The 15180-nt window shown below is 36.5% G+C and overlaps 1 protein-coding gene across 1 annotated transcript in view; it reads right to left on the bottom strand.

Moving 5' to 3' along the window:
- Positions 1 to 4396: 4396 nt before the first annotated feature.
- Positions 4397 to 15180, bottom strand: part of PLD5 (phospholipase D family member 5) — a 51635-nt gene continuing 40851 nt past the window's right edge. Inside the window, exons 6-10 of the mRNA XM_058165684.1 lie at positions 11070 to 11267; positions 8548 to 8687; positions 7075 to 7240; positions 5593 to 5707; positions 4397 to 5234 (exon numbers count right to left, since the gene is read on the bottom strand). Of these exons, the coding sequence (XP_058021667.1) occupies positions 5002 to 5234; positions 5593 to 5707; positions 7075 to 7240; positions 8548 to 8687; positions 11070 to 11267 (852 nt within the window). The 3' untranslated portion in view covers positions 4397 to 5001. The remainder of the gene's footprint in view (positions 5235 to 5592; positions 5708 to 7074; positions 7241 to 8547; positions 8688 to 11069; positions 11268 to 15180) is intronic.

Below are 15180 nucleotides of genomic sequence, written 5' to 3'. Positions count from 1 at the left end.
AATATTATACAAAATGAATGAGCCAATCTAGTCTAGAATAATGTATCCAGGAAGAGAGGAAATATACCCTATTAAAAACCCACTGAATAAACCATGGATGAGGAAGCAAGGCCAGTCAGAAGGTGATTGAAGCCAAGTTTTATTGTCAAAAGAGGGGGAGGTATCAAAAGCTAGTGAGAAAACTGGGTTTTGGTACCTTGCCTACTGAACCAGAAGTGGTGCCTTCTACTTTGCACTATTGTGGACAAGATGAGGGGAGGGTTACTAGAGGAGGAACTTTTTCCTCACAACAGCAAAAGATAGGATGGTGTTGACATCTCAAACAGCCAACCTACCTCTCCATGAAGATGAAGGAATGTGAAGAGGAGGCAGATGCTACATTAAAACCATGCTGAGCTCCATCTGTCCCAACACCAGAACCCCCAGTCTGCTTTCCTGATGGAGATTCAGGAAGTCATTCAGCGTGAAATCAGTGACTCTAATTATTGTGATTCGCAAGGTGCTCTGATAGCCCCATAATAGCTAAACACAGCAAATTATCATCAATGTAGTTCAGTCATGGTTCCTTCTGAAGTTATAGACAAACAGTTTACTTTGGTTTGACTCTATCTTTGGATTTTTTAAAAAAGAATTTTGAATGAATTCAAAAATCAGAGATTCAGTGTGGCTGGCTACAGTGATGAAATCTGAACTGGTTTGCTGGCTGCACATGCGTGCTGTGCGCCAAGCACACGCTGCGCGTGTGTATGTGCACCAAACACCTGTTGCAGTGTGGACCAAACACGCTCTGTATGCGCAGTGCGCGCCAAACACATGCTGCATGTTTAAAAAGCTATTGGTTCGGTTGAACCAGTAGTTAGCTACCGGTTCAGTTGAACCGGTAGTTTAAAAAGCTACTGGTTCGGTTGAACTGGCAGATAAAAAAGCTACGGTCTGATGATCACCTGTGCCGCACCAAAAGGAGGCTTGAGAAGGTAAGTAGAACAGCGAGGGGGGGGGAATCAGTTGTGGCGCACAGTTGAGCAATTTAGCTTCTCTAGAAAACAGGAAATACTAGCAAAGCTAAACTAGCAAAGCTAAACTGCACAGCACAGGTGATCGTCGTATTGTAGCTTTTTTTAGCTACCAGTTCAACCAAACCGGTAGCTTTTTTTTTTTACTAGTGATTCACCCAAACCGGTAGTTTTTATCACTACCAAACCGGAGCAAACCAGTAGCATTTCACCCCAGTTGGCTAGCTTTTGGAGTATTGGCTGTGGTGTTTGTGTCACTGTATATCCACCCATGTACCCTCTGCATTATGAATTCTTTGTACATAAGTATGCATTCATCCTCTTGTGCACTGTAGACTGCACATAAGTTTTTAAACAGAGCCATCTGGTGGGAATCTGAGGCTTCTGGAAGGTGTTAGACTAGATGATTTCCAAATTCCCTTCCAACCATATATTTCTGCGATGCAGGTAGTGGTGCATTCTGCTGCAAAGCTTTTGAAGTTTGTTTGATGGTTGTGGCAGATTTTCTGTAGAAATTCAAGTGTCAAAACTGCTGAGAAAATTGAATTTAGCATGGATGGCAGCCAGCAAGGAGATACTATTTCTCAGAACTGTTATGTCTAGCTTTCTTTCATATAGAAACTACAATCCCACCCCCTTTTTTTGTAGGAGTAGGAAGGGGATGCCACCAGGCCACAAGATAAATTTTCTTTTTTGGGGTAAATATTTAAAGAACCTGACTCTTCAGTCCAATGATCAGTTAATGGCAACAAAAATTTAAGAGTTTTTCGGAATCTATTTATAATTATCTAGATGCTCCCCTTGACTTTTGGACCCTGAAAATATCACATGCTATGTCTGTATAATCCAAAACTGCTTTGGATTCCAGTTTTATGGAAAACATTGTGATACCAGATTTGTAAAAAATAAATAGATCAGGCATCCATGACAAAACTTGCAAATCAAATTATGTTCTGTGCAGGAAACAAAGCACATTTTGTGCATGAACACCTCTGTTGTTTCAATAAACATTCAATAAACATTAATTATATATTGTTAAGGGTTTTTCTATAGGTAAATCACAGACTGAGGGGCCCTTGGTCTCTCTGAGTTTGGTTGTTTTCTTGCAGACTATTCATTACTCAAACTAGGGAACATCATCAGTGCACTGATGATATTTCCTAGTTTGGGTAATGAAATGTCTGCAAGAAAACAGCCAAGCTCAAAGAGCATCAAGGACCCCCTCATTTCAACTCTGAGCTACAAATATTCTGGTTCTATCAGAAATCACAGACTGCTAGAAGGAGCTCAGCATCATTAGAACATAAAAATTCTAGACTAAAATAATGGATGTCATAGACAAGCGAAGAAGAATATGCAGGGGTGAGCTTCAAAAATTTTAGCAAGGGGTTCTCTGCCTGGTTGCTGGGTGGGCATGGCCATGGTGGGCGTGGCCTAGTCAGCTTCCTGCACCACAGCGGGGGGCATTTTTGCCCTCCCTGGGCTCTGGAGGCTTTCCTTGAGCCTCCAGGAGGGCAAAAACGGCCTCCCCAGGCTCCAGGGGCCCTCTGGAGGCTGGAAAGGGGCCATTTCTGGCCTTCCTGAACTTCCGGTCGGCCCATTTTTCACCCTTCCCAAGCCTCTGCATGCGCCCTGCACTTACCTGCATCCAAAATGGACCAGGTGGGGACTCTTAGGAAGGGTGGGGCAGGGTGGGAGGGGCCAGCCAGGAGTGGGATTTGGGGGTTCTCTGAACTGCACAGAATCTTAGCTAGAGGTTCTCCCGAACCCCTGTGAACCTTCAGCAGCCCACCCGTTAGAATGCCTGCAATAAGTAACTTTAGGAAATCAGTTTAAAAGAAAGCTTTACAGTGCAATTCTATCCACAGTCACCCTGCTGAAATCAGTTTACTTCTGACTGATATGAAGAGACTGTATGAATAGTCTTAAAAGTTTTTGGTCTTCCGTTCATCTTCTTCCAGTATCATTGCAACCCTTACCATATATCGTATCAGCTAGCTCTGAAAGTTGGTGCTTTCACTTTCCACTTCAAACAAATTAAACTTTCCTGCTTGGCCGGAAGAAAGTAATTGAATTTATCAATGCTGAATATCTTGCCTTCAATTTTAAGCAAGCTGAAATTTGGAAGCTCATATCTATAGTGAAAGAATGTGAATGGGACTGATGAGTTTTTGACAAATGGCTACTCATAACAATTTATAGAATTTCCCAGTACTTGACATGGAAATACAGCTTCTGAGCAACTTTTCCAACCTATCACAACAGACTGGCTGTTATAATTACCACAAATTAAAAATATAATTGTATACATGCAAACATTGCTCTAGAACTATGGTATAAGGCTGCCCTATTTTTCTGGATTTTCATTTTGTAGGGGAAACTGATGGATTAATTTTAGTTTAGTAGGAATTTATTTTAAAAATACTTTAAATACTAATGATAGGTTTGCTAATAGAGAGTTAAGTAGTTTGAATGTGAAATATTACATTTGCCTACAAAAAATTCTTTTGTCATGTTAATTAGTCTGCTTCTCTTTCTCAAAATCTAAAAATTTAAAATTAAATCCACTTTATAATCAGAAATTCTATAGATTATGTTGTAAGCTTTAGAAATCTATAAGGATTTGTAATTATTAAAAAGAGGTACTCAAGTGACATTGTTATAGTTGGCTTTAAAAAAAAACAGCAACCAGTAAACAAAGTCATTTAGATGTTAGAAAAGTTAGTTTAAGAATATTTATCTGGAAAATGTTAAAGTGGAAACAATTTTTTCTCCATGAAAAGTAAAGATAAACATCTTAAATAACAGAAGAATTCACCATATTTTTTTAAAAATAAAGCCCTTTTCTGTTAACATGTTCTGTTCAACAAGCAACTACCGCCAAAGTCACTTTAACTTTTGGCTTCATTTTAAGGTCTCTCAGTATCTTATCAGAAGCTTGAGTAAACCTCATATCACAATTCATTTGCATCACAATTGCTTACATCAAGAGGGTTTCCATGGGACTCATCAGAATGATACTGAGATCAAGTTTTGCTTAATGGATTACATGGGAGATGAGGAGGGAGCATGAATGCTCATCATCCCTTGTGGACTACCTGGGAATAAAAGGGTGAATTGCCTCTGAGCCCCTACTGAAGTGGTTGGGGAATTCTTCAAGTTGCCAAGGTTGAAAAACACCATCCTAGTGGATTGTTCCCCATTTCTTCACAACATAAATGTAAGCTTTAGCCTTGCAGAAATGATTTTACACAGAGACAAGTATTTTGCTTCAGTATGGCAGGTAAAGTTACATGCAACCTACGGTTGAGTCATATTTTAAAAAATAAAAATGTATTTTGTAGAGATTAAAACATTTTTTTCAAAAAAAATCAGACAATCGAAGTAGATTAGCGCATGACTGGCAGAAGGTAATAGTTATGGTTGATTAGAACTATTCCCTTTACAATTTTGTTTTAGAGGTTCAAGTAATAATAGGTCATTTAAATATAAATGGATTGGACATAGTATTATAAATTCAGGTAGACAATCAGTATCTTAAACTGGGAATATACTATTTATACAATACAGGCTTTGTGTGTACTTAAATTGTGAGATTGAGGGAAATCTGCACTTACTATAAACTGTTCTAAGAATTTTTTTCCATAATCAAACTTGCTTTGTATATACATTTTACTATATAGCAGAGAGAGGTAGAAATAACCTTTAAACTAAAGAATCCAGCATGCTTTTAAATATGAATGAGATATGTCCAAACCAACAGCAAAGCCGAAAAGACATTCATTGTCAGCAGTAACAAATCTAACATTTGTAAATAATACAGTATACAGAATATAGTTTAAAGAACATTTTATGTAAGTGTGCTTTTTTACTATAAATCTTTTTTAATTTTTAAAAAAGTCTATTGTCCATAAATAAGAAAGTGGGAATCAGCATCAGTCCTATTCTATTGCTCCCTTGGCTGTAATACTGAACAGTACAAGGGGTATCAGTTCATATTGCTTATGGAAGACTTATTGGCTGCGGCTTTGCTGTGTTTGTAGATTAGACAGTTTGAGATCTTTGCTGTTGAACTTTTAGCATAATGTGAATACCAATCTCTTTCAAACACAGCTTTAAGTTGCTTAATTATGCTGGTTTTGTTCCCTGTATCTGCATGGTTGATGACAAGACCAGCTCCAGCATTCTGATTAAAATAGGTCCCAACCCAGTCAAAATTACCTATAAAGTAAATGAAAGGACAATTACAGTTATGTAATGATTGGAAAACATTCCTCAAGAACAACTCTTTTTCTTAATTAAACTTCAGCCTGAACACTTTATATTTAATATGAAGGCAGATTGAATTTACTTTCTCCATGAGAATCTCAGCTTCATATGTAAGCAGATTATGTCACCATGGTAATTTTTTTCAAATCTAGTGTTTACTAATAAAACAAGATTTTATATTATATTATATTATATCAATTAGGTTTTCATTCTTCAAATGCTCTATATTTAATCAGTTATTCTCAATTCAAAGCTACAAAGAGTATACAAATAATCAGACTGGAACTGGCTCATTCAATTCTTTACTTACCAATATAAGCAGCTCTTTCAGTCACCACATATTTATTGCGATTTAACTTGAGCAGAGAAGAGTTTTTTGGCTCCTTAATAAAACATGCACTTTCTGATTCAAGATCAAAGAATTTCTGCATTAAATGAAAAAAACCTCACTTAGAGATAGCTAATCTCCACTTTGCTGAAGGAACTTGAAATTTAAACATGCCGACCTATCAGATTTGGAAAAGGGAAAATAAAATCTATAAAAACATTATGAAATAACCTAAATGTAAAGAGGAGTTATGATTGCATTTTGGAAAATTTGCACATTAATAGATAAGCTGATTTTCAAAAGCTTGATACTTTATTGCTAGTTGTGATTATGTAAACAGTAAGTACAGGTAGTTCTTGAGTTATGACAACAATTGAGCCAAAAATTTCTGTTGCTAAGTGAAAGTTTTGGCCCATTTTACCACATTTCCTGCCACAGTTGTTAAGTGAATCATTCAAGTTGTTTAGTTAGTAACATGATTGTTAAGTGAATCTGGCTTCCCCATTGACTTTCTTTGTCAGAAGGTCGCAAAAGGGGATCACATGAGCCCGGGACATTGCAACCGTCATAAATATGAGCAAGTTGCCAAGCGTCTGAATTTTGAATACATGACCATGGGAATGCTGCAATGCTTGTAAGTATGAAAAACAGTCATAAGTTATCTTTTTCACATTGTAACTTTGAACAGTCACTAAATGAACTGTTGTAAGTCGAGGACTCCCTATAATTCATAAAGGCAGTAAGTAGCATGTCCTCAAACTGATACTCTAATTCCCCACTGTTACTTTGATACAGCCAAAGTAAGAAACTGAAAGATTTTCAGTTACAATTCATTGATATTATTAGCTTTATTTTTTTTTCTGGATTAGAGAAGCAAGCAATTTCCTAAACCACAAACAGTTTTTCTAAATCACATTGAAAATCTAACCCAGTTTGTCTGAGATTGGACATAACTTTAGTTTAAATTAGTTTAAAAAGAATCAAATCCTTCCTCTTTAAAATGCAAGAGAAAGCTGTGCTGCACTAATGGGTGCGGGGAATTACAATAGTTCTGTTTAGGACTTTGCTATAGAGGAATCATATTACTGAACTATACATCTGAACAATTTGTTAGATTTTAGGTAAAGTGGAAACAATATTCTGAGATGACTTCATATTATGAAGAAAATTATGAAAAATTCATAGAATCAAAGAATCAACATATACCACAATTGTAGCCATGCTTAACTGGCAAGAGGGGAACCAAACACAATCTGAGCAGAGAATGGGCAGTGAGAATAATATGGAAACCTGAAATAATTTCCCTCGCTTTCCATTATTATATTAAGAGGGAAAAAAACCCATGTTTTATTTTGCTGTGGATTTACATTGGCATTCATATGATTGAGAGTCAACAAGATTGCTAAAGAAATGTACTAGAATATTGTTTTAGCTATATAAACAAACAACACGAGGAATACTTACAACTTTTAAACTACAATCAGAAACATCAGTGCAAATTGCTTTAAGAGATGAAATAAAGTTAAAAGTGAGGGGATTTGTTTCTTTGGAGAAACTTATAAGGAGTCGCACTTTAATATTGCGTAGAATCAGTGCTTCTCGGATCTTTCCATCCAAAAAAGGCCAATACCTATAAAAAAAGCAGCCTATGTTATTCAGTTGTTGTTGTTTTTTAATGAAAAGCCAGGATTTATGATATAAAAACAAAAACAAAACCCTAAACAAGCAGTTCTGAAGTACCATGACTCTCAAACAATCTCTCACATTGAAACAGGTAGATCTTATCAATGTCTTGAGAAACAAAAACGTATAGTAGCATTGTCCAGGTCAAATTGTATGGCTAGACAATGAAGTGGAAGTCCAAGAATGGACAAAAGTTGAGCTAGGAATGTGATAAATGATCCTGGTTGTGTTCGTTAAAGTAGAAGTATTATAGGAGAACTTTCTGTGATCAATCTGGTAATATGATATGGTATTTTTATCTTATTTTTCAGTCACAATTTCAAATAGTATTAGTCAAGGGGTCAAGCACAACGGCATCTTATCAAATTTATTAGGACTTTTAGAATTGGGGATAGTGGTGTTGTTGTTTTTTTTCTTGCATAGAAAAAATTTAGAATTTCTCATGGTTATACTGACTCAGGGATATGAGGGCTGGTTAGATCGCTTTTTCCTTAAGATTTCATGTGCACATAAGAAAACAGTGATTCTGCTAGAAATCATTTTTAATTGAAAGGTCACATTAGGAAATCAAGTTATATGTTTTCCCATTGAAAACTTAACATGTGATAACAAGTCTGAATAAATGATGTATTAAAAATAAACATTGTTGGAAAATTAGGAAATAAATTACATTTTTGATAGTACATGACCAGTTGCTAATCAACATAATAAAATATGCTAGCTACAGAACTGCAAAGAAAGAAAAAAAATTTTTTGCAGGATTTGTGACTGAATCTCAGACGTGCTCAGCAAAATCTACAAAATCTTTAAACCTTTGCAGATTTGCTACTTTTCAGTTTAGTTGGGATTTAACATCTTCTACAGTTTCTAGACAATAAATTATCACAGGAATTCTGGAAACAGAAGTCCAATTACTATTAGAATAAATTAGATTTAGATGTATATTTAGATTTATATGTTGAATTTTGTCCCAGGAATTCCAGGGAATACATAAGATGTTATTTCATTCCATTCTTATAATAAACCTATTAAGTAGGTAGTTGGCTTAAAGTTATCCAGTGAATTTGAATGCTTGAGGGTGGGTTTGAAATTGTTTCTCTTCAATCTTAGTCCTAACATTTTAATCACTCTACAACATAAGCTCCTGAATGTGCTAAACTGGGAAAGAGTTCTTACCAAATGCTTTTCTCAGAAAATACAATGTATTTAAATTAATATAACAATACTTAATGAAGATTTCTGGTGTCTACTCACCTTGTCTCATTTATTATATTAACAATAGGCAGATAATCCATAACAGCTATATATATAAACTGTTCCGCATTATCTACCACACTATAGATTGCATCAGTATCCAAAGTCCTGTCTTTAGGGCATAGGAGTTTTGGAGAATTCTGTGGAGAGAAAGTTAAAAAGATATTAACAGAAATATAGAAGATCTCACTTCAGGGTTTTTTTTTGGTGTGGAATTATAAAATTATTGCACTCACACCTGTAACAAGATGGCCTTTATAACTTTTAATATTTTAATAGTGTTTATCATGTCTTATCCAGTGGTGGGTTTCGAAATTTTTTACTACTGGCTTGGTGGGTGTGGCATGGCTTGGTGGGTGTAGCAGGGGAAGGATCCTGTAAAATCTCCATTCCCACCCCACTCCAGGGGAAGGATACTGTAAAATCTCCATTCCCTCCCCAATCCAGGGGAAAGTTACTACAAAATCCCTATTTCCTCCCAATCAGCTGGGAATTGGGAGGCAGAGAATAGATGGGGATGGGGCCAGTCAGAATTTTTACTACTTGTTCTCCGAACGACTCAAAATTTCCATTTCTCCAGAACTGCTCAGAACCTGCTGAAACACACCTCTGGTCTTATCGATATATTTTATGTTACTTATATGCTACCGTGAAAGTATTTCTGTTATGAAAAGCAGGATATAATTGTTATCTCTGATTTCTCTAATACGGGTGTTGGTTGAATTCATAATTATTCTGCATTAAATAAATAATGCAGAAGTTATTTAAATCATGTAGTTGCTAATTTCATCATTTGCTGTAATGGAGTCTTGAATATAATTAAAAATATTTGTTTGCAACTACAAAATTCATAATTTTCTCCGGATAAATTGGGGATACTCCAGAGTAAATGCTGGAAGGGCAGGAATGAAAAAAACTGAAGATAATTCCATTTGTGTGACCAGACAGGTTCTTGTGTTATTTAATTCATTTCTAATTGAAATCAAAAGATTCTGGGGGAGTTCACATCAGAGTAAAATAAAAATAAATTTAAAAATAAAAAAAATTAAAAAGACTTCAGTAATACCATTAGCCAAAAATACTTAATGGTATGGTATAAGGCAAAAATATAATTTTCTATTAATTATGCTTTAGTTGTAGTGCAAGATTTATTATGTTGCAGCTTCTGTCTTCTGGACACCTGGCTCCCATCTGTATGACATTTAGGAAATTACTAAAAATTCGTTGTTCTTCCAGGTCTTGGCGTAGGGCAATAGGGAGCACCATAATTATACACATGAGTTTGCACACAGAGAAATACTTTAAAATCCATCTTTCCCTTTTAAAGACGGGAAGAAGTTTCAAATCAGCAATGACCTTAGGTATCAAATACTTCTATGGCTTTTGTCCTTGAACAATGTCTGTAACTGAACAAGAATTAAAAAGGAATAGAAATATTACATATCGATGTTCATCAGGGCAGCTTTCAGACGCTCAATACATTCCCTGATAGGTGTCTGACCTGAGTTTCAAACTTGGAGGGATTCACCTGTGCCTTGGTTAAGCTGAAATAGAATCTTTCCTTTCAATTGCAGGCTACCTTCAACAAATTTATGGGAGTTTTCTAATAATACCGCTTGTTATTGAGATAAAGGTACCACACAATAATATCCAACATTTTCCCTTATGATCACCTGGAGGGCCAATATTAGGATTACAAGATAAAATTACACTTTAGGTTGCAGCCAAGAAAGACTGTTTTGCAAAGAAAAGGATTTAGCTGTTGTTTGTATTTTGGCTAAAATACAATTGATTAGCATCATGAGTAGCCCGATCAATATAATAGTACCTTGGCTTCTAAATCTTATAATTTAAGTATCTATTAAGGAAAGAAATATTTTAAGGCTGTAACTAAGGTAAGAAATATTTTAAAGGCAAAGAAAGAGGAAAGAGAAGGGGAAAAATGTAGTATTCACTTATAATTACAAAAAAAAATATCAGTAACAGAACTGTGTTTGATTTGGTTAATGTATTTTTTCTTAGAACAAAGATACTATTTTCTGCCTTTCATAGGCCCAAAAGATTTCAAAGGAGGGCTGCTATATTATACCAAGACAGTTCCTTGCTTTACTAATAAGGCATATATTAGATGTATCTGCACCTCCTTAGAATCACATCTTCTCCTTTAAGTTCATTTTTATTCCTTATTGCTGCCATAATTTTTCTGGGTAAAAGGAAATCATTGAAAAGTAGACTCTGAGGACATCCCATATCGTATACCAACAAACTTCCTTCTCACACATAAAGGTGCAGGACTTCACTACAGGAATATGTTGCTTCCTGCTAACAATGTTTACATGCTAATGGCATCTATAAGGGTAATGGCATCACATAAGTGTGGTTAAGAAGTTTGGTGTATAAATAAATAAATTTATTGCACTACTGGGTTTGCAAATATTGAGTATGTTAGGGATATAATTTTCAGGGGGAGCAATTCAGGTATCAGCTAAAAATTATCTAAAAACAAGAACCAAAATACTCACTGAGACAAAGATTTCTGACTTGGTTTCATTCAACTTAAGAGACAGTTTATTTTTAGTGCCATACACTGCATACAGTCTTTTAGACCAAGTGGGTGGAACTTTGCTCTTGGATTTCAAGGAACTGTACAAGGCAAATATCCTTTGTAAATCTAAAACCAGGCAACTGCAGTTGTATACGATGATGCCAAGCTCCTTCATCTGTGAAATCAAAGTATGTATTACTAGGCACATTGTCTATTATAAGAGCTTCAAATGACAGGTTGATGTGATTATTAGATGTTCTTTTGCTGCAATATATTTGAAAAATATACGCATATGTTGAGCACCTCAGTCTAAACTGGAATCCTGTTGTTTTCTCTTCCTTTGCATTTATTTGTTGGTGCTAAAAATAATCAGTAATAAATAGCAAAAAGAATAAGATAAGTTTTCGTATTATAACAAATAGCTTGTAAGCAGGTAGTAAATTTATCCTGAGAAGGACAGAGCTTCAGCACTTACCTATTTTATATTTTAATTTAAATTATTTTATAATAAAAATTGACACAGTGAATATACAATAAAAGTTTTAAATAATTGCACAATTCCAATTCCTTAAAAACTATTCATTTATAAAATTTTCATTGGTTCACATTTGCAGGTCAACATAGCACACTATGTTTCTAGCATCAACGTCATTCATTCTGTATTAAACATGACGCTCTGCACATACTGTATGTTCCACTAACTCTTATAAATCTCAACTAGCATGTCAAATCTGCAAGGAAGGCAGCTCTAATGCCAAAGAAAGAGCAATGCATGATAAGGAATAGACAGTCCTAAAACTCAGATTCTGATCCCTCCAGGTAGGACAAGATGATTGGGAAAGAGCTAAGCAAAATATGAGTACAGCACATCATCTCAGGGGTGCTTTGAGACGTTTGAGAAGTTTGAAATTATGCACTCCTGAATAAATTATTTGCTTTCAATATTAAACATATATGCAAAAATGACGATTCTTCTTCTTTGACAATCTTATCCCTTCAGAAGCTGAATATATTCATTAGGCTAATTTTAATTCACATACGGAATCATTCATATGGAACCACATGAGCCACAGTGGCACAGTAGTTAGAGTGCAGTACTGCAGGCTGCTTTTGCTGCCTGCTGTCTGCAATTTGGCAGTTCAAATCTCATCAGGCTCAAAGTTGACTCAGCCTTCCATCCTTCCGAGGTAGGTAAAATGAAGGTCCAAAATTGTTGGGGACAATATGCTGACTCTATAAACCGCTTAGAGAGGGCTGTAAAGTACTGTAAAGCAATATATAAGTCTAAGCACTATTGCTATTGCTCTTTCTTATAGCTATTATTTTTTACAACTATGAAAAAAGTAGTTAAATTTTATAACATATGAAAGCACCTGTCATATCTTATGCAGGCTCTTTATATACATGAGTTTATCCTTCTTTTGAAAGAACAGCACTAATCTGTTCTTTTAGAATCAAAACTATTTTTACTGGTCATCTTGAGCAGGGCTTAGAAATTAATTTTCCCAAGGGGGCACATGAGAAACTGGGACTGTTGTGGAGGGCTGCCAATGCTGACACCCCACCCCTGCTGCCAAGACCCTGCCAATGTTGCCAACACCCTATCCACCCAATGCCAATAATGCCCTATCCTCCACGACAAATGCCTGTCACTTCAGGCTGGACTGGGACAGCCTGCAGGCAGATGTGGCCTGCGGGCCATAAAATGTCTGACTTATAGGAAACATTTTTTTTTATAGTCTTGCTAAAGAATAGAAGCCAGCAACAAAATCAAGACTCAACAATGCCCATAAAAATACATCGGATTAAACATACATAGGGTTCCCTTTTTGACATTTTTAAAAGCCCAAACTCACTTTTGCATTTAAGAATTTGACTGAGACATAAAACACAACACACAAAGTACACATAGAAACAAAACCATGGCTAAACACAGAGTATCAGAGTTTAATTAGTGATTTCCTGACTAGTTTAGTAGTTAACCTGAATAGCAGATCAAGATTACGGAGAATCTAATAACAGACATCTGTTATTAGTAAACTAGAGATTTTGAGGCAAGATCAAATTCAAGTCTCTTCTGAAAGCTCAAAATCTGATCTAATTTGATTTATTTGTAAACTAAATTTACAATTTATTCGATGTCTGGGAACCATCTGTTGTAGCCTCATTCCCTGAGATACACTGAGATACAATCGCTAACCATGTTTGTCTTTGTCTCTGTGGCAGCCTGACAGATGTAGTGATTTCATCTGAAGGACATTTGATCAAATAATTCTATCAAAGCAGATATGTGAAATTGCATGGCATGATGAGACATACTTATATATCCATCTAAAAAGGCCATATATTTCATCCACTTGTCTGACCCTTCAGTCAGTGTTCTTCTGCATTGCAGCCATTTGGATTATCACCACCTTAATAGTTAGAACTTGTTGCGTCTGATGCTTTACTGCAGGCAAGGGATAGATCATTTTGCTTTTCGCAGACATGTGCTGAACAGAAGCTTGCACAAGCCTAATACATTCCCTATGTCATCCAGAAGATGTGGGAAAACAGGATACTTTTGCCTGATGACTTGTGGTGCAAAAAAGAAAAGCAGTAGTGGAATAAGACCAGGATTCCGTTACACTCAGTTTCTGTCTCTCTTTATCTCTGGTGTCATTTGGGCCTGTAACTGAGTTGCTTCAAACAATCAATTATTTAGAAAATAGATGTTGGGGGAAAATCAGTGGTGGGTTGCTCCCGGTTCGCTCCGGTTCTGGAGACTTAGTAGTAAAAACCTGCTGGCGTTCGTAGAACTGGTAGTAATGGCTGGCTGGCCACGCCCCCGAACCAGTTCCCCGATTATCAGAGGTTTTTTGTTTTTGTTTTTTACTTTTAAAAGCATCTTTTCTTCAGCCAAAAAAAGGCTTTTAAAAGTAAAAAAAAAAAACCTCTGATGATCGCGTGGCTGAGCAGGGATCATCAGAACCCTTTAAAAGTTTTTTTTAAAAAAAACAGTCGAAGAGGTTGTTAAAACAAAAGGTTTTAAAAGGCTCCTCTGGCGATCCCAGCTGAGTTAGAGGTTCTGGGCTGTGATTAAGCAACTTCAGCTGGGATCGTCAGAGGAGCCTTTTGAAATCTTTTTTTCCTCTGGCCCACCCAATCCCCCCTCCTCACTTACCGCATTACAGCTTCTTTCAGGCTGGCAAAGCCATGCTTTACATCAGTTGCATCAGCTAGCAACTGAATTTGCCTGCCTGGAATCCATCTCCTCAGTGAGCAACTGCTTTGCTGGCTGAGGAACTCTGAGAATTGAAGTCCACAAACCTTAAAGTTACTAAGGTTGGATACCCCTGATCTAAAAAATATAAATAATTAAAATAATAAAATAAAATATTTGTGCAGTTTTCTGAGATTTGGTGTGTTTCTGTAGTGTTTCACTCTAACTACATAAATAAACAAAATCTCACAAAGCTATATGTGGCATTTTGTGTGTGTGTGTGAGAGAGTCAGTTGTGTTGTGTTGTGTGTGTGTAAAGTGTGAAAGTTGGTTTTTGAGCTTTTTGTGGCTGTGTGAGGTTCCTGCTTGTTGCAGGGGCCATTTTGGGTGAAGTGCAGCTGCTTTTACATTGTGTGAGTCTGTTGTGTTGTGTTGTGTTGTGTTGTGTGTGTGTAAAGTGTGAAAGTTGGTTTTTGAGCTTTCTGTGGCTGTTTGAGGTTCCTGCTTGTTGCAGGGGCCATTTTCAGTGAAGTGCAGCTGCTTTTACATTGTGTGTGAGTCGTGTTGTGTTGTGTGTGTGTGTCCTTTCGCAAGGACTTGGAGGCAGCTCCTCTGAGGAAAAGAGGAGGCAGCGAAGCTCTGGCTGTCCCCCGGGAGAAATTGCCCTGTCTCTGCAGCATTGGTCATGTGACTGAGTGGGCGTGGCCAACTTGATGTCACTCACAGCAAGGTGCCGCCCCATCTTGCCCTGAGTGACTTCAAGTTGGCGATGCCCACTCAGTCACATGAACACCAAGCCATGCCCACCAAATAAGCCACACCCACAGAACCGGTAATAAAAAAAATTGGAACCCACACCGGGGGAGAAAATGACATCATTGATTGT

Source organism: Ahaetulla prasina, chromosome 1 (genome assembly GCF_028640845.1).
Source record: "Ahaetulla prasina isolate Xishuangbanna chromosome 1, ASM2864084v1, whole genome shotgun sequence".
In the NCBI taxonomy this organism is placed as follows: Eukaryota; Metazoa; Chordata; class Lepidosauria; order Squamata; family Colubridae; genus Ahaetulla; species Ahaetulla prasina.
The sequence above is the reverse complement of the archived record's forward strand: the minus strand, read 5'-3'. Positions and strand labels throughout refer to the sequence as shown.